The sequence below is a fragment of the Stigmatopora nigra genome, chromosome 20, assembly GCF_051989575.1.
Source record: "Stigmatopora nigra isolate UIUO_SnigA chromosome 20, RoL_Snig_1.1, whole genome shotgun sequence".
NCBI classification, from domain to species: domain Eukaryota; kingdom Metazoa; phylum Chordata; class Actinopteri; order Syngnathiformes; family Syngnathidae; genus Stigmatopora; species Stigmatopora nigra.
Window position 1 is genome coordinate 6,557,167 of NC_135527.1, and position 27,738 is coordinate 6,584,904.

Below are 27,738 nucleotides of genomic sequence, written 5' to 3' on the forward strand. Positions count from 1 at the left end.
TACCCTATTTTCTGACAGCCTACCGAATGTGAGTGACAAAGAATGGGACATATACACTATGAGATTGTTCTCGGTCATCTGCTCATTAGTCTCATGAGTAGAGCATGAGGCTTTGGTTTGGGAGCCCCGGGTACGAGTCCCGGCCATTCGCTTTTCAATTTGAAGGACACAATTAAATTATTTTTTAAACTTTTATTTTTTTTTGCGAAATTACGTCACTTCCGAAAAACTATTTAAAGAGGAAGCATTTTCGCAGGCGGTCTTTTTCATTTAATGAATGCTGCGCGTCACTCCACACTGGAAAGCCAAAGTAAGTACTATTCCCAAGTCTTTTCACTTTTTTATTTGAGACTAATGTACATTTCTCTTGTTTCAACAGCTCACAAATGTGGAAAAACAAGCAAGTAAGTACTTTAAATATTGCAAATCAACCTCGAAAATACTTAATGGTCTACTTTCTTCCCACAGGCTGCAGTTGGTAAGTACTTTGAATATTCCAAATCAAGGTCAAAAATACTTAATGGATCTTGTTTCTTCCTTCACAGGCTGCAGTCGGTAAGTATTCTGCCAAATGGTCCACTTTGCACGAAAAATGGCTGTTAACCATACTGTTTGACTCTTTCTCCTTTTCTTTTGCAGACCACTTCCAAGATGTCCGACCCTGCAGGTAAGCACAGGTGAAACGAGCAAACAATTGATCGACGTGCTAATCTAACTGTCTATTAATCGGTTCCAGAAGCTGATTGTAGAGTAACAAAGTTTAAGGTAAGAACGTCCAGATGACTTACAATGTCCAATTTTGACTTCTGTCTTTGATTCTTGCAGTCAGATTTCATCCACGATGTCTTCCAGTAGGTTAGTGCACACTGCAACACAAAATGGTGGACGTGAACACTGTCCAACTTTGACGTCTTTTTACGCCACACTTCTGAACTGCTGACTAATTTCCCCGTGTCCACCGGAGGGCGCTGCAGCTCAAAGTGACTGAAGGAGATTTTTTAAAGCTTGATTGTACTGCAAAGGTGAGTAAATGTACACCAATTTTAGACGGTAAACACGACTGAATTAAATTCTCACCCACTTTCTTGTTTGAAGACTCATTCCGGTGAAGTCGCCATTTTGAAGACCTGCCTTGACCCCGCCCCAACAAGTGCCTGCACCTGTGAGACAACGAGCTGATTATCTTCAATGCTGTATTCCAGAAATAAAATAAAAGGACAAAATGTTTTGCCTCCGTGTGAACTCTTTCGTGACAAATGTCTAGTTTGCAATGTAGTTCTTCCACAGTCGTCCAGTTGAAGTCCAGATGCTGCCTTCCTGCTCAAGAACATGTGACATCGCATCAAATGAAGTTCTTCTACAGCTGAAGTCCACTTCTGTCACAGTTGCTGCCTTCCTGCTCAAGTCAAGTACAAGTGACATCGCATCATTTTTAAGGAAAGTGTTATCGCCGTTTGCACATTTCTTTGAATGCACTTAACTTGCTTGTCTGCACTTTTTACCCTACTGCACTTTTTACCCTACTGCACCTTTTACCCTACTGCACTTCTTACCCTATTGCACATTTTAACTTGCTTGTCTGCACTATTTTACTTAACTGCACTCGACTTGCACTTAACTTATTGTCTGCACTAGACTTGCACTTAACTTACTTGTCTGCACTCGACTTGCACTTAACTTACTTGGTTTGCACTCGACTTGCACTTAACTTACTTATTTTTGTCTTCAGGTCTCCACACTCTGTTGCGGCCCGACTCCTACTACTGGTTGAAAGAAGAACTTCAAGACATCATCCTTTAGACTTTTACTCTGAAAGAAAAACAAATAAAGTTGAACAAAAAACAAACTTCTTTCTCCTAACTTTTTATTATTATTATTAATATTTTACTAATTTTATTTTATTTTTATATTTTTATTTTAATTTTGGAAGGTGTGGCTTATGCAAATGACTAGTCAGGGAAAAAGGGGATTGGTGGGACAATTATATTCCATTCACTGATTGGTCTAGAATAAGGAAGTAAATGTGTGCTACCAATTGATTGGTTCTCTGGGAGGGGAGTATCCATTCACTGATTGGTGTAGAATCAGGAAGTGAAAGGCGAATACTGCTACCTGATTGGTTCTCTGGGAAGGGGCCTCTATTCACTGATTGGTTTAGAATCAGGAAGTGGGGAGGTGAATACTGCCATCTGATTGGTTCTCTCGGAATGGGTGGGCTTTAGTCCGGGGGGGCTGGCTTTGTAGCGGGAGGCGGGGTTTCGGTCCAAAAAACGCCGTTTTTTGGGAAAAGGGGGCGTGTCCGGCCAAATGCCGGGCTGTGATTGGCTGTCCCGGTGGGCGAGGCCAGGGCGGGGCTAAATCCAAATTTGCATAGATTTGAATAGAGGGGAGGTGGCTAAATCCAATTTTTAAGGCCTCTGATTGGTTGGCCGAGTCGTGACACGTCTCGTCGCCAGGAAGATTTTCTGCTTTTCTGAGGCCGCTTTTCCCGAGAGCTCTTTTCGGTGACCGTTTTAGGCCCCAAAAAGACACTTTTTGGAGGAAAAACCCTATTTTTGACTTAGTAGGGATGTATTTAGAAATAAAAGACAAAGACTGATTCAATTTCAACAATGTATTGTAAGCAAAAAATGGCTTTTTTGACATTCTGACGGCATCAGATGCCACCGCAGAAGCTGAAACGGGAGACGTCACATACCCAGCCAGGTCACGCCAGTGCCCAGAAGCCATCGGGCTGCAGTGCGGGCCCGTCCGGAGGCGCCGTGCACGTCCAAAACGTCCCCGATACTGTCAAGAAGACGACAACGAGAACAGTCAGTGACCATTCCAGCATTCATACGACAATAGAGACACAGAATTAGTCTACTGATAATGATAAGTAACCTTAAATAAGATGATGCGAGTGCAAAAATAGCATTACCATCATGAACAAATCATTGGCCTACCAATATTTACATGTGACTATACATAAGATAATACTAAAGCAAAAGTAGCATTAGCATCATGAACAAATAATAAGCCGACCTATATTTACATTTAACTATACATAAGATGATACTAGAGCAAAAATACCATCAGCATCTTGAACTCTTATGCACTTAACGAGAGCAGTCAGTGACGATTCTAGCATTTATATGACATTACAGTCACATAATTAGCCTAGCGATATTTATATGTAACCCTGAAAATAGCATTAGCATCTTGAACTGTAAGACCTACAATTACATGTATGAGCTAAACATACATTATTATTTTTAGCTCTACAAAAGAAGTTCTTGCTTTACACAGGTGGTCAAAGAAATGTCATTCTAAATCAAGCTATTCAATTACTAGCATGATAAATAAAACTTTAAAACATCTTTTTCATTACAAATGTACTTTGAATGAAGCATTTCCTACCCTTGTCTGCACTTGTGTCACGCAGGTTGATGGCCGTGGAAGCAACTCCATTTTCCGGGCCTCCGCTCCTGTAAACAAAATGACATTTTTTTGTTAGCACTAATGCAATTGGACTCAGATCACGTTTTAAACACAAAACATTTAGAAAAAACAATTTTTTTGTCAATGACAGACCACTGAGGCCCCTATAAACTTGGCCGTTTGCCTGAAATGGGACTCTAGTGACCACAAATACATGATGTGCACATTGATAAAAGATGCACATCATATTTTGAGCAACTTTGGACACGTATCAGGTACGATTGGAGCTTTTGGGGGCCAAAGGTCCAAGGAGATAACCCCTCCACTTAGTCACATTCAATGGAGCGCCTATGATATCTCTCTACTCATGCCAACTGACTATGAACACAACACTAAAATCTCAAAAAATATTATCAACATTTGGAAAAAAGTATACAAGGGGGTCGATGTGGGCGACCAGAAATATATGATGTGGCAGTCAATGGGGGGATTCTGCAACACAATGACATTTTTATAGCCACTATGAGAGACTATGACCAAATAAACTATAGCTTTAGGACCTACGCAATGTTTTGACCCTTTGGGACACTTCATTGGGTACACTTAGAGGTGGTGGGGGCCGATTTCAGCACCCCATGAGGTCTGCTATTCTGCTATGATACAGTATGACCACATAAACTGTGTACCTAATCTTTTGACCACCTAGGAAACACATTAGGTATCCTGCTTGGGTTGGAGGTCACATTCAGGTAACTTGGGGGCTCTACTACCCACTCCTGAAAATCATCTACTGACCACAATAGAGCATAATACACAATTGGTATGATGCATCTAAAATGTTGGATGCATATTAGGAACTATTGGGGGTTTTGGGGGCCAAAGGTCGAAGGAGGTAACCACTCCACTTAGTCATAATCAATGAAATCTGTCTACTCAAGTCAACTGACTATGAACAAAACACTAAAATCTCACAAAATATGAACAACAATTGGGAAAAGTATACAAGGGGGTCAATATGGGCACAAATCCATCAACATGGCACATCATTTCACATCCCAATGACTTATCTAATTTTCGAAGGGCAAGAAAAGAGGAGAATGTTACCCAGTGGGCAGAGCTAAGGAAGCTCATCATCATATTGTCAGATTAAAATTTCCAATTTTCAGCCTTAAAATGCATGGCAAGTGACTACCAAGAGTATTGGGAAGACATTTGGACTCTGATCCGAGCAGTTTGGCTTCATTTCATGCACTTTTTTGTTGGCCACGCCCTTTCGGCATGAAATGAGGCAAAACGTCGACTCAAACCCTGGCAAACCCCTAGCCTTCCAAGCCTTCCAAGAGTCGGTGGGCGGAGTTTGAGCCAGACGCACCCACCCGCGCGCACAAACGCACTCCTCCAAGTGGCAAAACGCGCCCTCGGCCCCACTGCGCATGCCCATAAAATCTAAACACATCCCACATACAAAACAACACTCCTCCAAGTGTCAAAAAACGCCCTCTGCCCCACTGCGCATGCCCATGAAATGTGCATACATCCCATCCCCAAAACTACACTCCCCTCCAACTACCAAGACACGCCCTCGGCCCCACTGCGCATGCTCATGAAATCTGCACACATCCCACCCATAAAACAATTATTGTTAAAAAATAGTTAATCTGACAATTTTATCAAATGTCAACATTGTTCAATGTATTATTTCTAGTCAGGCTTGTCCTCATGCGAGATATTTTAAAAGCATGAAAAATTACACATTCTTCAAAAATAAAGGTCAATATTTGAGCCATGCTGTCATTGATTGAGAAAGGGTTCATTAAATTGTGGAGGTTGACAAAATGTTTTGATATGATCTGGGTTATGAAGATCAAGCTCAACAGAAAAGAAATGCACGTTTTACTAATAGAAATATTCATCTAGAGGCGCTTGTAGTAGAAATTTGCAGCATTGCTTACCTTATTCGTGACTTTCGTTGTGCAGCCTGCACCAGGTGCACAAAATCAGACCAAAAACTTGAAAAAAATCTCCTTTCTTGCGGACTACTGTTCGTGTAATTCATTAAACGTGACTCGGTTGTATTTACTGTAAATTCCCCCATTTAGATCATGCGATAAAACGCCGAAAAAACCGTTTACAAACAAAACAAAAGTGCAATGAATTCGTCTCCCACTTCCTGGGTTTCTCTCTGACGTAATTTCGGGGTTGTCCATGATAAAGCGCATGCGCAAAATCCCTCGTGTGTAATGACATAAACGACTTCCGCATTCGAATCATCTTCTTTCAATAAAAAGCGCTTTGCAAATAACCGCTGGGATTCTTTCGCTCTCGTGTGGACGGGGTGTGTAATGACGGCCCGTTTCACATAAACGACTTCCGCATTCGTGACATCTTTTAATAAAAGGTGGTGCTTTGCAAACAACCATTGGAATCATTGCGACGTTGTGTGGACTGGATGAGTAATAACGGCCCCGTTTCACATAAACGACTTCCGCATTCGAGACATCTTCTTTTAATAAAAGGTGCTTTGCAAACAACCGTTGGGATCACAAAGCCCTCGTGTGGACTTGATGTGAAATAACGGCCCTGCTTCACATAAACGACTTCCGCATTCGAGACTTCTTCTCCTACTAAAAAGCGCTTTGCAAATAACCATTGGGATCATTGCGCCGTTGTGTGGACTTGATGCGTAATAACGGCCCCCTTTCACATAAACAACTTCCGCATTCGAGACATCTTCTTTTAATAAAAGGTTATTTGCAAACAACCATTGGGATGATTGCGCCGTTGTGTGGACTGGATGTGTAATAACGGTCCCTTTTCACATAAACGACTTCCGCATTCGAGACATCTTTTAATAAAAGGTGCTTTGCAAACAACCGTTGGGATCACGGAGCCCTCGTGTGGACTGGATGTGAAATAACAGTCCTGTTTCACATACACGACTTCCGCATACGAAACTTCTTCTCTTACTAAAAAGTGCTTTGCAAATAACCGTTGGGATCACGGAGCCCTCGTGTGGACTGAATGTGAAATAACGGTCCTGTTTCACATACACGACTTCCGCATTCGAGACATCTTTTAATAAAAGGTGCTTGAAAAACAACCGTTGGGATCACAGAGCCCTCGTGTGGACTTGATGTGAAATAACAGCCCTGCTTCACATAAACGACTTCCGCATTCGAGACTTCTTCTCCTAGTAAAAAGCGCTTTGCAAATAACCTTTGGGATTATTGCGCCGTTGTGTGGACTCGATGTGTAATAACGGCCCAGTTTCACATAAACGACCATGTATTTCGCTAGGTGTTTTCCCCCAATATAAAACATTGTAGTACTCTAAGAAATTTTTTTTCGTCCCTTGCATGGCAGTATATTATATTGAAGGAAAAATGACCTTGCTATGCATGGTCAAATTAGAGAAGGAAAATAGATAAATTTAATGGAGGAAAAACGCTTTGCTACACAGGGTCTCTTATACTTGGAGGAAAAAATAGCTTGCTGTCCATGGTTGTTAAATGAATGAAAATGCATTAACGTCATGGACGAAAAATCCCTAAATACATAAGAAATGCAATTTATTTCCATTTATGGCAGTATATTAAATGGAAGAAAAATCACCTTGCTATACATTGTCGTTTAGAGCAGGAAAATAAATCAATTTAATGGAGGAAAAACGCTTTGATACACATGGTCTTTCTTACATGTGAGAAAAATTAGCTTACTGCAAATGGTTGTTAAATAGAAGAAAATACATTCATGTACAAAAAAAGTCCTAAACATGTATAGTAAGTATACTACCTGGAGCAGGGCAACAACTGGAAGTAACGAATTGGAAGTCATATTTATCCTCTTCATTACCACACCACCCCTGCAAAACAAATTGAGAGCAGTAAGCACTGAAATCAAGCTGACACAAGTGAAGATCACGAAAGTGATTACCATTAGGAAAACAGTTACACCAAAAATACTGACATGTTTAAAAGCATTCGGTCTTGATCGTGTTAAACCAAAAGGTTTCACGGCTTAAGACTTCTTTTAGAAATGGTCTTTGTGGAGCAAACCCGGAACGACACATGGCCGTGTATGAGAAACGGTGCCGTCATTACATCTCCGGTCCACACGAGGGCATCGTAGTCCCAACGGTTGTTTGTAAAGCGCCTTTATTGAAAGAAGAATATCCTCCAATGCGGAAGTCATGGTAACCAACAACCGATCAAAACAATTCGTCTCCTGCGCATAATTTGAGATAAATGTAGTATTTTTAAGCGTACTATTCGGTCAATAGAAACCAGCTACGAAGGTGAGACGGTTAAGCGTGTCAAAATCATGGCCAGATGATGTGAGTGGACTCATCCGCTTCATATTATCGTCGTGGTTAATGCGTCAATTGTTCGGTCGACTGAAAACGTTCTCATTTCATAGTTTTTAAAACCAATTTATTCAATGCCAGGTGCGGCTTTAATGCTCATTCCCCTCTTGGGGCAGACTGCAACTTTATTTTGTGTTGATTTCACGACAAAAGCAGATAAGGCACTTTTTGGTCGAACTTTATTTTCAATGTGTTCCCCAGCGTCAGCCTCATCTTCCTCATGATGATGTGCAATTTTCATCTTGAGCCTTATCCAATAAAGTAACAAACAACAAAATGTCTTAATTCCTTGATTTTGTGTTGTGACTGTATGCATGTATGAAGACATGCTATTTCATTCTCGACAAGACATGTTAAACCTGATGCCCTCCTGTGGCGGTTTTAGAGCATTGCATTTTGCAATGGCTTTTCCAACCAACTACGTACTTATGTAGAATACCCGGACTTCTCTCACATTTTGTCCTGACTGTGCCTGAATAGACATGTTCTAACTTTCTACCCTCTTGTGGTGGTTTTTGGGTATTGTCCCGACTGTGCCTGAATAGACTTTTTATAACTTTCTGCCCTCCTGTGGCAGTTTTAGGGCATTGCACTTTGCAATGGCTTTTCTAAGCAACTAAGTATGCTGTCTGAGTGTGCCTGAATGGACATATGTTGTATTGCTGCCATCTTGTGGCAGTTTTAAGAATTACACATGTAATTTATTTTCCAACCAACTCCTTGTTACCAGTGCACAGTGCATCACTGTAGTATATTCTTAGACTTTTATGTATGAAATTTCGGCGGAAATCCAGCCAAGGTGGCGAATGGCATAAGTCATTGCCTGCGATACAGGCGACCCGGGTTCGATTCCCACTCTCAACTGCATTTACGAATTAAATGCTAGAGTGGTAAAGGCAAGAGTGAGGATCGAACCCGAGACCAAAGTATTCGCAGTCAGTGTCTTTAACCATTAGACCACCAACGCTTTGCAAATTCAAAAATTGGAAGTCATATTTACCCTTTTTTTTGACAGTCTACCGAACGTGAGTGACAAAGAATGGGACATATATACTATGAGACTGCTCTCGGTCATCTGCTCATTAGTCTCATGAGTAGAGCATGAGACTTTAGCTTGGTAGACCCGGGTACGAGTCCCGGCCGTTCGCTTTTCACTTTGAAGGAAACGTTTATTTTTTTTTTCCAACTTTATTTCTTTTTGCGCATTTACGTCACTTCCGAAAAACTATTTAAAGAGGAAGCAATTGCGCAGGCGTTCTTTTTCATTTAATGAATGCTTCGCGTCGCTCCACGCTGGAAAGCCAAAGTAAGTATTCCCAAGTCTTTTCCCTTTTTATTTGAGAATAATGTACATTTCTCTTGTTTCAACAGCTCACAAATGTGCAAAACAAGCAAGTAAGTACTTTAAATATTCCAAATCAAGCTCAAAATACTTAATGGATCTTTTTTCTTCCTTCACAGGCTGCAGTCGGTAAGTATTCTGCCAAATGGTCCACTTTGCACGAAAAATGGCTGTTAACCATACTGTTTGACTCTTTCTCCTTTTGCAGGCCACTTCCAAGATGTCCGACCCTGCAGGTAAGCACAGGTGAAACGAGCAAACGATTGATTTACGTGCAAATCTGTCTATTAATCTGTTCCAGAAGCTGAAAATAGAGTGACAAAGTTTGAGGTAAGAACGCCTAAGAGGACTTACCATGTCCAATTTTGACTTCTGTATTTAATACTTGCAGTCGGATTTCATCCACGACGACGTCCAGTAGGTTAGTGCACACTGCAACACAAAATGGTGGATGTGAGCATTGTCCAACTTTGACGTCTTTTTACGCCACGCTCCTGAACTGTTTTACCTTCCACTCTTTTCCTAACTAGTTTCCCCGTGTCCACCTGAGGGCGCTGCTGCTCAAGGTGACTGAAGCAAATTTTTTAAAGCTTGATTGTACTGCAAAGGTGAGTAAATGTACACCAATTTTAGACGGTAAACACGACTGAATTAAATGCTCACCCACTTTCTTGTTCGCAGACTCATTCCAATGAAGACGCCATTTTGGAGACCTGCTTTGACCCCGCCCCAACTGCTGCCTGCACCTGTGAGACAACGAGCTGATTATCTTCAATGCTGTATTCCAGAAATAAAATAAAAGGACAAAATGTTTTGCCCCCGTGTGAACTCTTTCGTGACAATTGTCTGGATTGCAATGTAGTTCTTCCACAGTTGAAGTCATCCAGTTCCACATTTGAAGTCCAGATGCTGCCTTCCTGCTCAAGAACATGTGACATCTCATCGAATGAAGTTCTTCCACAGCTGAAGTCCACTTCTTCCACAGTTGCTGCCTTCCTGCTCAAGTCAAGTACAATTGACATCGCATCATTCTAAGGTAAGTGTTATCGCCGTTTGCACATTTCTTTGTATGCACTTAACTTGCTTGTCTGCACTTCTTACCGTACTGCACTTCTTACCCTATTACACTTTTTACTTGCTCTTATGCATTTCTTACTCTGCTACACTTCTTACCCCTACTGCACTTTTTAACTTGTCTGCACTACTTACTCAACTGCACTTTTTTAACTTACATGTCTGCACTTCTTGCCCTACTGCACTTTTTTAACTTACTCTACTGCACTCAACTTGCACTTTACTTACTTGGTTTGCACTCGTCTTGCACTTAACTTACTTATTTTTGTCTTCAGGTCTCCACACTCTGTTGCGGTCCGACTCCTACTACTGGCTGAAGGAAGAACTTCAAGACATAATCCTTTGGACTTTAACTCTGAAAGAAAAACAAATAAAGTTGAACAAAAAACAAACTTCTTTCTTCTAACTATTTTTTATTATTACTAGAATATTAATATAAAAATAATTTTTTTTATTTTTTTTTGGGTGTGGCTATGCAAATGACGAGCCAGGTATTGGTGGACAAATTAAATTAAGTACACTGATTGGTTTAAAATAAGGAAGTGAATATTTTATGCTGCCAATTGATTGGTTCTGTGGGAGGGGGTTGTCCATTCACTGATTGGTGAAGAATCAGGAAGTGGAAGGTGAATGCTGCAACCTGATTGGTACTCTGGGAAGGGGTGTCTATTCACTGATTGGTGTAGAATCAGGAAGTAGGGAGGTGAATACTGCCATCTGATTGGTTCTCTCGGAATGGGTGGGCTTTAGTCAGGGGGGCTGGCTTTGTAGCGGGAGGCGGGGTTTCGGTCCAAAAAACGCCGTTTTTTGGGAAAAGGGGGCGTTTCTGGCCAAATGCTGGGCTGTGATTGGCTGTCCCGGTGGGCGAGGCCAGGGCGGGGCTAAATCCAAATTTGCATAGATTTGCATAGAGGGGAGGTGGCTAAATCCAATTTTTAAGGCCTCTGATTGGTTGGCCGAGTCGTGACACGTCTCGTCGCCAGGAAGATTTTCTGCTTTTCTGAGGCCGCTTTTCCCGAGAGCTCTTTTCGGTGGTCGTTTTAGGCCCCAAAGAGACACTTTTTGGAGGAAAAATCCTATTTTTGACTTAGTAGGGATGCATTCAGCAATAAAAGACAAAGACTGATTCCATTTCAACAGTGTATTGTTAGCAAAAAATGGCTTTTTTGACATTCTGACGGCATCAGATGCCACCGCAGAAGCTGAAACGGGAGACGTCACATACCCAGCCAGGTCACGCCAGTGTCCAAAAGCTATCGGCTGCAGCGCGGACCCCTCCGGCGGGCGCCGTGTACGTCCAAAACGTCCCCGATCCTGTCAAAAAGACGACAACGAGAGCAGTCAGTGACCATTCCAGCATTCATACCACATCAGAGACACATAATTAGTCTGCTTATAATGACAAGTAACCTTACATAAGAGGATGCGAGTGCAAAAATAGCATTACCATCATGAACAAATCATTGGCCTACCAATATTTACATGTGACTATACATAAGATGATACTAGAGCAAAAATAGCATTAGCATCATGAACAAATAATAAGCCTACCAATATTTACATGTAACTATACATACAATGATGCGAGCGCAATAATAGCATTAGCATCATGAACAAATATTTAGTATTAGCATTATGAACAAATAATAAGACTACCAATATTGACATGTAACTATACATAAGATGATACTAGAGCAAAAATACCATTAGCATCTTGAACTCTTATGCACTTAACGAGAGCAGTCAGTGACGATTCTAGCATTTATATGACATTACAGTCACATAATTAGCCTAGCGATATTCATATGTAACCTTACATACGATGATGCCTGAAAATAATATTAGAATCTTGAACTGTAAGTCCTAGATTTACATGTATGAGCTAAACATACATTATTATTTTTAGCTCTACAAAAGAAGTTCTTGCTTTACACTGGTGGTCAAATAAATGTGATTCTAATTCAAGCTATACAATTACTAGCATGATAAATAAAACTTATACCAATGTACATATAATACAAATGTACATAGAATGAAGCATTTCCTACCCTTGTCTGCACTTGTGTCACGCAGGTTGATGGCCGTGGAAGCAACTCAATCTTCCGGGACTCCACTCCTGTAAACAAAAAGACATTTTTTTGTTAGCACTAATGCAATTTGACTCAGATTGCATGTTTTAAACACAACGGCCATTATATTAGAAACATTCGGGGGTCAATGGGGGTTATTCTGCTACACAATGACATTTGTCTAGCTACTAAGAGAGACTATGACCAAATAAACTATAGCTTGAGAGCGTACACAATGTTTTGACCTTTTGGGACACTTCATTGGGTACACTTAGAGGTGGTGAGGGGCTGACTTCAGCTACATGTGAGCTATACTGCTATGATGCACTATGACCACATAAACTGGGTCGAGAGGGTGTACCGAATATTTGGGCCTTGCTGGAGGTCAATTGGGGCTTCAGGGGGTTCTGCTACACAATGACATTTGTCTAGCTACTTACTATCAGAGATAATGACCACATAAACTATAGCTTGGGGGTGTACCTAATATTTTAGCCATTTGGGACACTTCATTAGGTACAGTCAGGGGTGGTGGGGGGCCGACTTCAGCGACTAATGAGGTCTGACATTCTGCTATGATACAGTATGATCACAAACAGTGGGTCGAGGGTGTACCTAATATTTTGACCAGCTAGGACATTTCATTAGGTACCCTGCCTGGGTTGGGGGGACAGTCAGGTAACTTGGGGGCTTTACTACCCATTCCTGAAGATGATCTACTGACCACAATAGAGCAAAATACACAATTTGCTATTCTGCTATGATACAGTATGACCGCATAAACTATGTACCTAATCTTTTGACCACTTTAAACTCTTTAAGAATAGACATGTTCTAACTTTCTGCCCTCTTGTGGCGCTTTTCAGGCATTGCAATTTGCAATGGACAAATACAATAGAGCAAAATACACAATTGGTATGATGCATCTAAAATTTTGGATGCATTTTAGGTAATATTAGGGGTTTTGGGGGCCAAAGGTTGAAGGAGGAAACCACTCCACTTAGTCATAATCAATAAAATCTGTCTACTCAAGCCAACTGACTATGAACACAACACTAAAATCTCACAAAATATTAACAACATTTGGAAAAAAGTAGACAAGGGGGTCGATGTGGGCGACCAGAAATAGATGATGTGGCAGTCAATGGGGGGATTCTGCAACACAATGACATTTTTATAACCACTATGAGAGACTATGACCAAATAAACTATAGCTTTAGGGCCTACGCAATGTTTTGACCCTTTGGGACACTTCATTGGGTACACTTAGAGGTGGTGGGGGCCGATTTCAGCACCCCATGAGGTCTGACATTCTGCTATGATACAGTATGACCACATAAACTGTGTACCTAATCTTTTGACCACCTAGGAAACACATTAGGTATCCTGCTTGGGGTGGAGGTCACATTCAGGAAACTTGGGGGCTTTACTACCCATTCCTGAAGATGATCTACTGACCACAATAGAGCAAAATACACAATTGGTATGATGCATCTAAAATTGTGGATGCATATTAGGTACTATTAGGGGTTTTGGGGGCCAAGGGTCTAAGGAGGTAACCCCTCCACTTAGTCACAATCAATGGAGCACTTATGAAATATGTCTAATCTAGCCAACTGACGATGAACACAACACTAAAATCTCACAAAATATTAACAACAATTGGAAAGAGTATACAAAAGGGTCAATATGGGAAATATGGATACAAATCGATCAACATGGCACATCATTTTACATCCCAATGACTTATTTAAGTTTTGAAGGGCAAGAAAAGAGGAGAATGTTACCCAGTGGGCAGAGCTAAGGAAGCTCATCATCATATTGTCAGATTAAATTTTCCAATTTTCAGCCTTAAAATGCATGGCAAGTGACTACCAAGAGTATTGGGAAGACATTTGGCCTCTGATCTGAGCAGTTTGGCTTCATTTCATGCACTTTTATGTTGGTCACGCCCCTTCGGCATGAAATGAGGCAAAACGTCGACTCAAACCCTGGCAATCCCCTTGCCTCGCAAGCCTTCCAAGCCTTGCACCTTCGGCGATGGAGTCGGTGGGCGGAGTTTGAGCCGGACGCACCCACTGGTCCACCCCAAAACACGCCCTCGAGCCCACTGCGCATGCCCATAAAATCTGAACACATCCCACCCACAAAACAACACTCCCCTCCAAGTGTCAAAACACGCCCTCGGCCCCACTGCGCATGCCCATGAAATCTAAACACATCCCACCCACAAAACTATACTCCTCCAAGTGTCAAAACACGCCCTCTGCCCCACTGCGCATGCTCAACAAATGTAAATAAACTCCGCCTGCTGAATAATTTTATCGTTAATTAAAACCAGCCTATTTCATCAAATGTTAACTTTTCTGCCAAGCTTTTCCTCAGGAGCAATTTAGAAAAACTATGAAAAAACACTCATTTGGATTCATTTACACACCACAAATATAATGTATAGCCATTTTTCAATTTGTGGCAGATAATCAAATAAATTCTAAATTGGGGAAATTGTTCATTAAATTGTAGAGGTTGGCTAAAAGTTTTGATCTGGTCTGGGATATGTAAATCAAGCTGAACAGTATAAATTGCACATTTTACCAGTAGAAATATACATCCAGACGCTTGTAGTAGAAAATATCACGTGTCTTACCTTGTTCGTGACTTTCGTTGTACAGCCAAAAAAAATCAGCCAAAAAAGCTCGAAAAAACTTCTTTCTTGCGGACTATTGTTCGCGTAATTCATTACGCGTGACTCGGTTGTATTTACTCGAAATTCCCCTAGTTAGATCATGCGATTAAAAGTCGAAAAATAGTTTAAAAACAAAAGAAAGCACGACAAACAAATTCGTCTCTCGCTTCCTGTTCTGCTTCCAGTTCCTTTTCCGGGGTCACCAGTTCAATCTCAACCTGGGTTTCCCTCTGACGTCATTTCGGGGATGCCCACGATTACGCACCTGCGCAAGCGACATATTACGTATAAACTGAGCGACAAGAGTAGACGTAAATAAATTGTGCGCGTACTTTGTTTGCCCGATTTCGCTTCCAAATAGTTCGAACGTTTTATTACTTTAAAAAAAAATGATCCACGTGAAATGACATTCTTTCCAATCACGCTCTTCTTTTACGAGAGTTCCCCACTTTAACGAAAACCTTATTGTTTAACGTGTACATTTATAGTTACTAGTAGGCTTCTGATACATTAGTGGGTTAACCAATCTTCCAGCCATCTTTGACCAGGCTTCTTCCTTCGTTTTTTAGACAAAATATATATATTTAAACAAGATAGATTATATTATCAGATTAATTACAGTGCAAGAAATAGGAAATCTGCCATCTTGAAAGCATGTTCCCATCAACAGCGAGGACTAAATGCATGACATTAGTAAGTATTTTTTGGGTTTTTGACGTATGAAGAGCACATAAATGGCACCTGATCGGATTTGAGCGTTTATTTAGATATAAATGGTTATGAGCTAAGAAATTAAGATGCGTAAATATAGGTATTTTTGACTTAACACTGGGTCTTATTACAACCGAATTGATTAATTTCAATTTGATAAATGAAATTTCTCACGACATTGTCATTTCTTTCTATTTTATTCGCATGCATTTAAAAAAAAGTGTATCACAGGTGGAGGACTTGGCTGAAAACTTCTCCACTTCCAGTTGATGATTCTACAGGAAGAAGGTAAGCATTATTATTATATTTTCAGCATGGCGGATACGTACCTAGCTTTCACAAGCCTTTCTTTCTCAACGGATTATACGGGTTGTTTTTCACCGCTAGTTGTGTTACACTGCCACCTGCTGGATGCAAGTACGTATAGTCATCAGGAAAGGCAAGTCTGTGGAAGGAACATGGGCGTTAATGATAATTTGAAATGTTTGCGTCGGCCATTTTATGCGTGTTTTTGTGTGTTCCAATCCAGTGGACGCCATTGTGGGTGAAATCCAACAATTGCTTCTCACGAGGAGACACTTCAGAAGAAGAAAAAAAGTCAAAATTTGGACATTGCAAGTTACCTTGGCACGCTTACCTGGGACATATTCAACCTTTCACATGTTCTACAACAAAATTAATTGAAATTAGATTTGCAGGTGGAGCTATTGTTTGCTTGTTTTACCTGAACTTACCTGATGATTCAGCCATTTTGGTGGAGGTCTGCAACAGAAAAGGAGAAACATTTGGCAACATGGTAAGTAGAGTTGAGCCATTTTAAATTAAATGTTAATGTGATGTCTGCCATTTCGTGTCGAAGTTTGTCATTTAAGTCATTTTGCCCACTTACCTTAAGAGGAGTGTCTGTGGACATAAAGGAGAGAATTATTGCACTTGTCTAATAGTTTGGTTAATTTGTGAACATTTTAAATAGTTACCTCCTTTGTTCTTCTCATAGCTTGAAAATGCCAGCATGCTGTAAAGTAGATTTGTTTAAAACAGAATAAAAGTTATTAAGATTGCAATCTGGAGTCTTTAAATAATTGTGACTATTCACCTTGTCCTTTCAGCGTGGTCGACGACAGAAACGACAGGCTTGAAAAAAAAATCTCGTTTTAATAGGGTAGCGGTGATGACGTCATCACTTCTTATTTTTTAAAGCTTTATCTCTAAAAATAATAATAATAAATAAATGAAAAAACACTTAAGTGATAGAGAACATAGCGATCTTCATGTGGGAAAAAAAATAATAATAATACCAAAATGTTAAAAAGATTAAGATTCGAACTGGAATCATTTGAACCAAAGTGCGGTACGCTACACTTGTGTCTATAGAGTATTGTTGTATAAAACTTTTTCTGGGTGAATCTCCTCTCGTCTTAATGACGTAAGATTCCACCTTATAGTAGATAGGACCTTCAAGCGAAAGCTAGTCTAACGTTGTGGTCGAATGGTTAAAGACACGGGTTTCAGTTTTAATCGACTCGTGTTCGAGCCTCCCTTACGTTTGCATTTCTATGCACTTTGGCATTTATGTCTGCAAGTTCATCATTGAGCGAGAATCGAACCCGGGTCGCCTGCACCGCAGGCAAAGTCTTATGCCATTCGGCTACCAGATTGGAGATTTTGCCGAAAATTTGGTCATACTTAACACTTATTCCATATACTGCCCAGTTAGAAAAAAAATAATGTTAAATCATTTTGGATGCAGTAGGCCAACATGACCACAGGAGGGCAAAATATGTTTGATAGATATTTCTTATAGGAATTCATCTCAAGAGTATTGATGTATTTTTTTTGAGTACAACATGAAGGAAGAAGTTATTAAGAAGCAGTGTGTTTTGCTACTTTGATTTTATTTCACTCAACAGGAAGTTCAATCATATACATACATGTCACGCAATAAACACAATAACACAAAATATAAATGACAAATGTACAAGCCTTTAAAAAAACAATGAACATAGATTAGACATGACGGGAGAAGTTGATGCAGGCAGTTGAACGTGAAGTCATTTCTGGAAGCAATGCCCCAAATTTGCCACAAGACGGCAGGTTTTCAACGCATGTGTTGTGAAGCCTGTTTTGAATATGGGCACTGTGGAAGAAAGCACAAATAAAGTTAAACGCAAAACATAATAACAATTTTCTTGTCTGCATTGGTCATTAAATAAATACAAACAAATATAATTTCGCACTGGTATATCTTTTTCCTTTCTGTTTACCTTCCAGGTTACAAACTTTCTTTATACTTCGCGCAAGTGAGATCGTGGTTATACCTCGGACTTCACAAGCAGATAGTTTAAAAGATGAAAAATACTTAAATAATCACAAAAGGCGTCGTGGTGATCAAATGCCAATCCAAAGAACGCATGTGATAACGCGCATGCGCATTTCCCAAACAAGGAATCCGCGATAGCGTGTGTTACGTTCACTTTCCCGGAAAAAGGAGAATTAAATATTGAGCTATCTGTTACATGACCATTTACGGTTAGAAGAATGTCAATATAGAAATATAGTCCACCTCGAAGTAAATTGAACCCATATTTTATCTTTTTTTTAAAATCCAATTAAAAGAGAACGACTTTCAATCTATCCCAAGGTTGTGGAGTGAAGTTGTCTTTTGTAAGGAGTTCTAAAGCCGTGAGTGTGGGAGGAGCACGTGAACGCCTCACGGATAGACGGCAGGCAAGCAGAACGGAGTCAGGAAAGGCGAAAGGAAAAACGGATCCGTAATAAATGTAACCCCGCGCTCTTGTCGTCAATCCGACAAAGGGAGAAATTCCTCGATCAAGCCGATAAACGATCGATCCTATCGGGCATTTCGCCGCACCTTGCTCCAAGCGCGGGTCAACCGGCGCGCGGTCGTCTACTAGCCTTGTTAGCACGGAAATCATTGTCGTCCTCGGCGGCTATCTCGATCTCTCCCCGGCGGCGACTATCAGGAATCCGGGCGGAAAAAAGGAACCTTCCCCTGGGGTCCGGTGACGGAGCAGCGAGTCGGCGAAATGGGGGTGAGCCTACAGGTTACCGAAAGGGTTGCTGCTGCCGCTTGCTGTTATTGTTGTTGCCGCCTTCGCTCGTGATGGCGTGAGTGTGGAGGGAGAGAGAGATGAACTTGATGGGGAGGAGGGGGCGGTGAGGGTCGCTGGATGTGGTTTTTGCCTGTTTTAGCATGTAAGCTAACGCTTAAAGCTGACTTGAAAGTGCCTTTGGAAAACTAGCAGTGTTCATCTCCATCCCACACATCGACTCTTTGATTTAAAGCCACCCACGTGTTTTCTCGGCTCATGAGCCTAATCTGGCTCAGTGGTCGCACATTTTTAGGCAGGGGGACTATCTAGCATCTATGATTTAAGTCTACTACTACTATTATAGTCTTGGACGTATGTCCCCCTTGTGGTTAAATGAAGTACTGCTGCCACTAGAGCTTTCTTGTGCGTATTGGATGTTTAATAACGTTATTATTTTTTTACTTGTTTAGAGGAAATCTGGCAGAGCAAAGGAGAAGAAGGCAAGACGTCTGGAGGAAAGGGCGGCCATGGACGCCGTCTGCGCCAAGGTGGACGCCGCAAATAAGGTGATTTGAGACTTTTTCAACATGGCGGAAAGATTCAGAACTGAATTTTATGCCCTCTTTTCCCAGCTGGATGACCCACTGGATTCCTTTCCGGCCTTTAAAAAATACGACAGAAACGGGTTCGAGTCAAACTTTACCCATAATCCTTTTTGTTTTACTGATATATTCACAATTTATATCCCCGCCCCCTTTTTTTAGATTAAACCTCCAAATCGAGTGCAAGAGAGTGACGGCCCTCAACCCGTTATCTGTGGAATGGGCTTTCGAACTCACCCGAGCCAACATGCAAACCCTGTAAGAACCCACGTGAGAATACCGTGATTGGTATATACCCCGATGAAAAACCACTGGCGTCCTATCAGATATGAGCAGAGCGAATGGGGCTGGAAAGAACGTGAGAAGAGAGAGGAGATGAACGACGAGAGGGCGTGGTACCTACTGGCTCGTGATGGAGAATCCGCACCCGTGGCTTTTTCCCACTTCCGATTCGACGTGGAGTGCGGGGAGGAGGTGCTCTACTGGTAGGGGGCGCCATTGTGTGTGGTCCGTGGTCCTCGCCCGGTCGGGTCCTAACTTGGCGACTACTCACCAGCTATGAAGTTCAACTGGAGAGCAGAGTGCGAAGGAAAGGGCTGGGCAAATTCCTCATCCAGATTTTACAGCTCATCGCTAACAGGTAAATGCTAACATTAGCATCTGAAAAGTTAGCAAATAAAAACATGACAGTACTAAAAATGGCCACATGATCCACTTTATTACCTTTTTAAAATGACAGTTTTATAACTTGTCTTACAACAATTCCATTATCTTAGCATCCAAAATCTGAAAAATACAATATGGTGCTGATTTGAGATACGAGTACAATGCATTGTCAATTTACTCGTACCTCAAATCAACCCCCCCATGTAAAATAACCAAATACAAATGAAAAACACATTGTGAGCTAATTTTTTGTTTTTCATTTGTATTTAGTTATTTTATATGGGGAAAAACTGATTTGAGATACGAGTACAGTGTTGCCAATTTACTCGTATCTCAAAGCAATTTTCCCCCTATATAAAATAACTAAATACAAATGTAAAACAGAAAAAAAATGAGCTCGCAATTTTTCTCCTATCTCAAAATTCCCATATGTTGGGAAGCTCTTATCTCAAGGCATCACTTTAAATGGCGCGAATGCTAACTTATTTTTTTTGCTCTCCGCAGTACACAGATGAAAAAAGTCATGCTGACAGTTTTCAAACACAACCACGGCGCCTATCAATTCTTCCGGGACGCTCTTCAGTGAGTACGGAGTAGGCGGAGCACATACCGCCATTTTTGTAGTCATTGTTGTATTTTCTTCAATCTTCTACGCCCCCTTCAGGTTCGAGATGGACGAAACCTCACCCAGTATGTCCGGCTGCTGCGGCGACGACTGCTCGTACGAAATCTTGAGCCGGCGGACCAAGCACGGCGAAGCGTCGGTGGGTCACAGCCACGGCGGCGGCCATTGTGGTGGTTGCTGCCACTGATATTGCCATGTTTTCCCTTCCAAATATCAATGTTCTGAATTGACATTTTGTCTTTTTTTCTGCTGTAAGAAAGCGGCATGCAGTGTGAGCTTGTTTTTTTTTGGTCCTTTTCCGTCATCTTCTTACTCCCGATGACTCGCCGTTGCGGTTTGAGCGTTCGTTCCCGTGTCGTCGCTGTAAAAAAACAACAAAAAAGGATCCAAAGTTTATTGCGAGACACTAAATGCACATTTGGCCTTTTTTTTTAAATAGCATGCCTTCTTTTGTCCAGTTAAAGTCTTAACGACATGTGCCATAGACTTTTACGCAGTTTTCATGTAAATCCTCGCATTTTTTGAGGGAATTTACCCTTCGACCACATGCCTTTTTTGTTTTCTTACCCAAGAAAAATCCCCCCTCCGGCTTATATTTTCTCCGAATGAGAGTTAGTTGGTATGTTTACAGAAACCTACACACAGGGTACATTGCGTTTTTTTTGGAATGCTTACTTTGAAAAAAACAATCTGATTATAATCCGGGTTAAAGTTGCATAGGCTACCAAAAAAATTTAAAAAACGAACCCATTCACCTGCTTGGTTTAATTAAAAAGAAATTAATGGAGATTAAGAATAAAAAAATGGAATACATACTCTTAAAAGTCATAATATTGGATGTATAATTAGCTGCGATGTACTTTAGCTAGCTATGAACGAAAAAAAAATGCTAAAGTATTAGCATAAATCCTTATTTTGATTTTACCAAATGCAGATGACTTTATTTTGAAATTTTCAGCCACAAAATATGGTGTATTTGAATGGACGCAGTACATAAAGTGCTAGCTAGTTTAGCTAAACTACGTTAATATCCTAATTTTCTGTTAGATTATTACATATTCCAGTATTAGTCTTTAGTCCCGCCCCTTTTTTTGTGTTTATCCCGTTATAAATTGGAAGTTTTGGCAATCGAGATGTCTTTTGAAATCAAGATTTTGTTTGGAAAATCTGTTACAAATCAACCATTGAATTTCATCTCTAAGCAAAACACTAAGCTCCTCCCCCAAATGGAACTTCCGAGTCATTCTGCCGTGTCAGTGTTTCATTTGTCTGTTACACGTCCAATAAAATTTGACTTTTCATAAGAAACCTTGTTTTTTAGCATCTAATTCCTCAAAATCGGTCGACAGACTCACCACTTGGCGTCCTTTCGCAATATCTTCAAGCATTTGTCCAGCCTTTTCATGCACAGCGCCACATCCTGGCGGGTGATGCCCACAGCGGCGGCGGCGTTGAGATAAGGACATGGGTAGGCTTCGGAGTGCGACATAAATCCACGGAATGTGTGCCCGCCGATGGTTTGCTCCTTATCCAATGGTACCACTCTGAAAATGGCGAGAACTGAGATGAGTTTGGATTCGGATTCGTGGCAAGGTGGGCGTTACCTGGCTCCGGAAACTTGGCGTGTGAACAACATGGCGCCCAGTTCGGTCACGGCTTTGTCTCGGTTGGTTTGGAGCCCGTCGAGAGATACAGCTGTGGGAAATTAAAGTGTTGGGTTGAGGAGTGATGGAAATCATGTAGTTTAGGCATACATCTACTTACAAATAAACAGACGATCCCCTACTTAGGAACATTCAACTTACGAACAAATGTCTGCAAATTGCGTTTAAGTCGTAAAATGTTGCTTTTTTTTAGATCAAAACATTTAAGATATATGGTAGTACGTAAAAATATATTAAACATGATACAATGTTGTATCCAGTACATGATAAGTGCGCAAAATGTAAACAAATATTACCATATGAAATGGGATTATGGGGAGTGTGTAGCAAACGCTCCCCATGTGCCGACGCCAATTTCTTCAGTTCCTCACCCAGAAACGCATAAATCTCCTTTAGGAAACACAAATTAGCCCCAAAAACTACTTTTCAGTTATTGTTTATCAAACGACATCGCCTCACCTTTCTGTCCGACAGGAGTTTCTTATAGCCGCTAGCTCCTAGCGTGACGAGAGTGATGAAAAGGTCAAGTGAAGGCGACGCCGACGCACGACCTGGAATAAAAAAGTATATATGTATATGTATATATATATATATATATATATATATATATATATATATATATATATATATATATATATATATATATATATATATATGTGCATATGTGTATATGTGTATATATATGTGCATGTGTATATGTGTATATATATGTCCATATGTGTATATATATGTCCATATGTGTGTGTATGTGTATATGTGTATGTGTATATGTGTATGTGTATGTGTATATATGTATGTGTATATGTGTATGTGTATATGTGTATGTGTATATATGTGTACATGTGGAAATGTGTATATGTGTATATGTGTATGTGTATATATGTGTACATGTGGAAATGTGTATATGTGTATATGTGTATGTGTGTATGTGTATGTATGTGTATGTATGTGTATGTATGTGTATATGGATGTATGTGTATATGTATGTATGTGTGTATGTGTATGTATGTGTATGTATGTGTATATGGATGTATGTGTATATGTATGTATGTGTATGTGTGTATGTATGTGTATGTGTGTATGTATGTGTATGTGTGTATGTGTATATGTGTATATGTGTATATGTGTATGTGTATGTATGTGTATGTATGTGTATGTATGTGTATGTATGTGTATGTATGTGTATGTATGTGTATGTATGTGTATATGTATGTATGTGTATATGTATGTATGTGTGTATGTATGTGTATGTGTGTATGTATGTGTATGTGTATATGTAAATGTGTATGTATGTGTATGTGTATATGTATATGTATATGTGTATGTATATGTGTATGTGTATGTGTAAGTGTATATGTATGTATATGTGTATGTGTATATGTATGTATGTGTATATGTATCTATATGTATGTATGTATGTGTATATGTATCTATATGTATGTATGTGTATATGTATCTATATGTATGTATGTGTATATGGATGTATGAGTATATGTATGTGTGTATGTGTATATGTATGTGTATATGTATGTGTATATGTATGTGTATATGTATGTGTATATGTATGTGTATATGTATGTGTATATGTATGTATATGTATGTATGTGTATATGTATGTATATGTATGTATGTGTATATGTATGTATGAGTATATGTATGTGTATGTATACGTGTGTATGTGTATATGTGTATATGTCACCTGGGTAAGTCTGGCTAATCTCCTGTACGAAAGCCGGGTCAAAACCGGCGATGACGGCGCTTCCCACGGGAACCATGAAGTTCTTGTCCAAACTTTGGACGAAGGCATCGATTCGTCCGACTCGGGCGCCCTGGCCATGAAAAGAAAACATGAAATATGAACGCGGCATATGCATATGTATGATACTTACCTCTTGTATTAGATGCATGCACTTGGATGACTGCACTCCATATGCATTGTTTACAATGTGGGGAATGTTCCATTTTGCACACATTTTGGCGAGTTCTTCCAACCTGTGAGGGTAAAAAAACATTAAAATGGAATCCAGGGGACAGTCGTTGATAATTCGACGTACCGGTCAGGTGTTCGAGGCGCAAAGCAGGACGTGGTGGAATGCACGCATAGGACGTTCTCGGCGCCGAGTTCCAGGATTTTGCGCTCGGCCTCTTCCACGTCCGTCCGTAGTTCGTCGCCCTCCAGACGGTTTTCCACCACGACTGGGATGAAACCTGCTGTGATCATGGCTTTGAAGCAGGATTTTTGGTCGATGCGTGGCCAGATAATGTAGCGGGCGTTGTGTCGGCGGTGGCGAAGGGTCAGGAAGCATAGGGTTAGACTCATGCCGGTCGCCATGGGAACCACAAAGCAGCTCTTTACACTCCTTACGCCTGTTAAAAAAAACAAACAAAAAAATGTCAGAACTTTTTTGTAGCATGTATTTTTGTTGTTTTGTTACCAGGACAATTTCAAAATGAAATATGATTTTTGTCTTTATAAATGGATTAAAAGAACTTGATTAAAAGCCCTGAATATTCCGTTTTTTATAGATCTAAAACAATGTTGATTTTAGCTTTTTTTGAATATATTTTTAGATTTTACTAAAGGATTTTTGAACTAAAAACACAGAAAAAATTATGAAAAAAAATAAAATTATTGATTTAAAAGGGGGAAAATCAGGAAAATTAATATACATCTAAACTCTTCATTTTAATTTGATTCTAAAACAGAAAGTTGGCACTCATGATCTACTTTCCCGGGCCAGATTTGGGCCCCGGGCCAGATTTGGGCCCCGGGCCGCCACTTGGACACATGTAATATAAAATGTCACCATAATTGCTAATGCAAAACAGTAAAAAAAATCAAGGGTGATTTCCACCACAACAACACACCTGAAATCTTTAAAATATCCAGTACAAGTGAGTTGGTCAACTTATTGAGCAGACTCGAACCAGCAGCTTTGGGTTGAACGGCCGCGATGTCACCTGACCGCCCGATTCCGTGGATCAACCTAAATGACCCAAAAAAGTCCCTCAGTACCATTGACATTGATAGACATCCACCAACGTGGCGTCCAATCCTGACCTGTAATGTCGCCTGGCAACAATGGCGGACGCCACTCGGCCTTCCCGTTCGCCGACGCCGCAATTGCCGAGGAAGTTGTTGCTGTCCATGACGGCCAGCTCGTTCAGGAAGAGCTCCAGGGTGCTCTCGCTCCAACCTTCTTCTGGACATTTCCCCTGCGAGAGGACAAAACACTGAGTCAGGGTCTTGCTCAGGGGGGCGGCGGCCTAACCCAGACATGAGCAAACTATGGCTCGCGGGCCACATCTGACCCGCTAGGCCAGGGGTGGGCAAACGTTTGAGCCAGGGAACCACATTGACTTAAAAATATTGGCAGATGGGCCGGGTCAGCACAAGATACGATACATATAAAAAAAGTGCATCCGTTAACAGTACATATGAAACATAAACCAAAAAAATGACTAAAGTATTAACATACTCATCACTCATCATTAAAGTAAAAAGTATAAAGTAGTAAGTAAAGGATTGTATTAAGAAAAAAATGTTTTTTTTTTTTTTTTTTTACTATTTATTTTTTTCCCAAGATGGCGCCATCACATGGAAGCCAGTGGCAGTAGCTCTGTCCACTCTTATTTGTTTTTTTGTGTGTTTTACAGCCCCTCTATCTTTTTAAATGACATTTTTATATTTCTTAATACATTTCTTTACTTACTTGACTTTGTACTTTATACTTTTTGCTTTAATGATGAGTGATGAGTATGTTAACACTCAAGTCATTTTTTTCTGTTGATGTTTCATATGTACTGTTAACGGATGCACTTTTTTATATGTATCCTATCTAGTGCTGACCCCGGCCCCATCTGTCAAATTTTTAACGTCAATGTGGCCCCCCTGGCCCAAAATTTTGGCCACCCTTGGCCTAACCTGTTCCAGTAGTTGCCTGATGAGCTGCTCGTGGCCACGGCGAGCTTGACACGCCTGCCGCACGTAGGACGCCGACACCAGCCTCTCGCTCAGTGTGAAGTTTTCACTGTTCATCGCTGATCAAATAATAACAAAGTAAAATTAGACATTGCAAGGGGGTGCTTTGCTCTAACCAGATTTAGTTGCCATTGATGGTGCTAGACGTCAATGGCACAGACAGTCCTCCCAGATGAAATAATCGTGATAAATGGGCTTTTTTTGTTTGATTTGTTTTGAAAATCTGTACAAAATTGTATAATAAAGATCATTTTCTAACATTTTTGCCCACAAAATAACATGAAAATTCAAATTTTAGGGTGAAAACTCAAATCATTCTCATAAATAACATACATAGTTCAAAATTTAATTGAAAATAGTGTAAAGAAAAGATACAAAAAATGATATTATTCATTCACATAGCGTAAAAAAACAAGTTATTTATGAATGACTTTGTTTGCACGTTCAATGGCAATTTTAATGCAGGAAATTTGTATTTCCATGAAAATTCAGGCAATAGACTTAATTAATATCGCTCTAGCTAGCGAACACGTGTATATTAACATTACCTTTTTAAAAAAATGATGCATACACTTTTAAACGTTTCACAGATCTAACCAAAAATCAACTTAAATCATAGCGTTACTTACCAGCGTTTGAAGTGAACGTGCGTAAACGCGGAAGTGAAGCCAAACGATCGAAGGTCACATGATCTCATTTCATAATCCTTAAAGGGCCAGCGTCAACGAAATTTTAGGCGTATATGTACCACATGCACGGTTGAACAAATACTGCCCATCCACACCTTGTTTGAATCCAAATTTATTAAAAATGATGTTTTATAACAACACTAAGACACATTTTTAACACAAAATTAGGCTTTTTTGAGGAAATTTTGGGAAGGAAAGATGGCAATTTGTAAGCATAGCAGGATAACCAACACAACAACTATGCCAACATCTTGCCTTCCTTCCATCACCCATGTCATAAAATGTGTATTCTCTCGTATCAGATACTGTGCAAAAAAGAGTTAATAAAAGTTATTAATATTTGTGAATGAAAATAAGAAGGGATAATTACCTTTTAAGATCTTTGACCACTGTAACTGTAAAAAAGTGAAGTTTCAAGCTTCTCTCCATTCACAAAATCACCTTCTAAACTCCACAATAGTTTGACGGGATGCACACTGGGGGTGCAATAGTCTCAATTTAAAGCCGCGATCTGATTCGCTGATGCACATCATCACTAGATATGTTTCATCCCTGAATCACACAATGATTCAAATAGTGTCTAGACCAGAAAATGTGGACTAAACAGGACATGATATCGCTTTAATTGAAGACCAAAGAACTTAGTAACTGGAAATTGTTATGAATTCCTAATGAGTCATCACAAGTCTGCTGAGACGCTTATTTTCCCGACCCCCAACACCAGATGGCGTTAACTAGGATGACACAAACATTCAAAAAAGGATAATAGTTACATAAATACAGGTTCACATT

At 40.2% G+C, this 27,738-nt stretch overlaps 2 protein-coding genes and 6 long non-coding RNA genes across 16 annotated transcripts; 3 read left to right on the forward strand and 5 right to left on the reverse strand.

The window, feature by feature from the left end:
• The first annotated feature begins 222 nt into the window (after positions 1 to 222).
• Positions 223 to 1,227, forward strand: LOC144213764 (uncharacterized). The gene is made up of 3 exons (XR_013330110.1): positions 223 to 310; positions 380 to 1,022; positions 1,096 to 1,227. It is a non-coding gene; the product is annotated as an uncharacterized LOC144213764 (long non-coding RNA).
• Positions 311 to 1,393, reverse strand: LOC144213769 (uncharacterized). Its single transcript, XR_013330115.1, has 3 exons — positions 1,232 to 1,393; positions 789 to 1,160; positions 311 to 661 (listed from the first exon to the last, which is right to left on the reverse strand). It is a non-coding gene; the product is annotated as an uncharacterized LOC144213769 (long non-coding RNA).
• A 319-nt stretch (positions 1,394 to 1,712) lies between these two features.
• LOC144213768 (uncharacterized) lies at positions 1,713 to 3,469 on the reverse strand. Its single transcript, XR_013330114.1, has 3 exons — positions 3,400 to 3,469; positions 2,699 to 2,787; positions 1,713 to 1,809 (listed from the first exon to the last, which is right to left on the reverse strand). It is a non-coding gene; the product is annotated as an uncharacterized LOC144213768 (long non-coding RNA).
• A 5,373-nt stretch (positions 3,470 to 8,842) lies between these two features.
• Positions 8,843 to 9,934, forward strand: LOC144213949 (uncharacterized). 4 transcript variants are annotated; one of them, XR_013330180.1, is made up of 5 exons: positions 8,843 to 9,089; positions 9,155 to 9,455; positions 9,517 to 9,546; positions 9,656 to 9,733; positions 9,807 to 9,934. It is a non-coding gene; the product is annotated as an uncharacterized LOC144213949 (long non-coding RNA). The 4 variants fall into 4 exon arrangements; XR_013330181.1 differs by having other exon boundaries at positions 8,843 to 9,455; positions 9,517 to 9,578; XR_013330178.1 differs by having other exon boundaries at positions 8,843 to 9,455.
• LOC144213948 (uncharacterized) lies at positions 9,120 to 16,581 on the reverse strand. 4 transcript variants are annotated; one of them, XR_013330176.1, is made up of 8 exons: positions 16,400 to 16,581; positions 14,916 to 16,330; positions 12,248 to 12,315; positions 11,425 to 11,513; positions 10,459 to 10,554; positions 9,634 to 10,121; positions 9,480 to 9,557; positions 9,120 to 9,355 (listed from the first exon to the last, which is right to left on the reverse strand). It is a non-coding gene; the product is annotated as an uncharacterized LOC144213948 (long non-coding RNA). The 4 variants fall into 4 exon arrangements; XR_013330177.1 differs by lacking the exon at positions 9,120 to 9,355 and having other exon boundaries at positions 9,384 to 9,557; positions 9,634 to 9,725; positions 9,793 to 10,121; positions 16,400 to 16,579; XR_013330175.1 differs by lacking the exon at positions 9,120 to 9,355 and having other exon boundaries at positions 9,384 to 9,557; positions 14,916 to 16,110; positions 16,303 to 16,330; positions 16,400 to 16,578.
• Positions 16,582 to 17,543: 962 nt separating this feature from the next.
• On the reverse strand, positions 17,544 to 18,946 carry LOC144213710 (uncharacterized). Its single transcript, XR_013330085.1, has 2 exons — positions 18,582 to 18,946; positions 17,544 to 17,802 (listed from the first exon to the last, which is right to left on the reverse strand). It is a non-coding gene; the product is annotated as an uncharacterized LOC144213710 (long non-coding RNA).
• On the forward strand, positions 18,152 to 21,919 carry naa40 (N-alpha-acetyltransferase 40, NatD catalytic subunit). The gene is made up of 8 exons (XM_077742283.1): positions 18,152 to 18,718; positions 19,189 to 19,284; positions 19,351 to 19,403; positions 19,483 to 19,578; positions 19,647 to 19,805; positions 19,877 to 19,960; positions 20,491 to 20,568; positions 20,651 to 21,919. The coding sequence occupies exons 1-8, from the start codon at positions 18,713 to 18,715 to the stop codon at positions 20,796 to 20,798; spliced, it is 720 nt and encodes a 239-aa protein (XP_077598409.1). The 5' UTR covers positions 18,152 to 18,712; the 3' UTR covers positions 20,799 to 21,919.
• Positions 20,075 to 26,948, reverse strand: sepsecs (Sep (O-phosphoserine) tRNA:Sec (selenocysteine) tRNA synthase). Of its 3 annotated transcripts, none has more exons than XM_077742280.1 (11): positions 26,887 to 26,948; positions 26,189 to 26,316; positions 25,337 to 25,491; positions 25,144 to 25,262; positions 24,330 to 24,642; positions 23,975 to 24,267; positions 22,735 to 22,826; positions 22,572 to 22,665; positions 22,216 to 22,306; positions 21,967 to 22,155; positions 20,075 to 20,972 (listed from the first exon to the last, which is right to left on the reverse strand). In XM_077742280.1, exons 2-11 carry the CDS (start codon positions 26,312 to 26,314, stop codon positions 20,921 to 20,923), a joined length of 1,524 nt encoding a protein of 507 aa, XP_077598406.1. In that variant the 5' UTR covers positions 26,315 to 26,316; positions 26,887 to 26,948; the 3' UTR covers positions 20,075 to 20,920. The 3 variants fall into 3 exon arrangements, with proteins under 3 accessions (XP_077598406.1, XP_077598408.1, XP_077598407.1); XM_077742282.1 differs by having other exon boundaries at positions 26,217 to 26,316; positions 26,887 to 26,915; XM_077742281.1 differs by having other exon boundaries at positions 20,262 to 20,972; positions 26,201 to 26,316.
• Between the last annotated feature and the right edge of the window lie 790 nt (positions 26,949 to 27,738).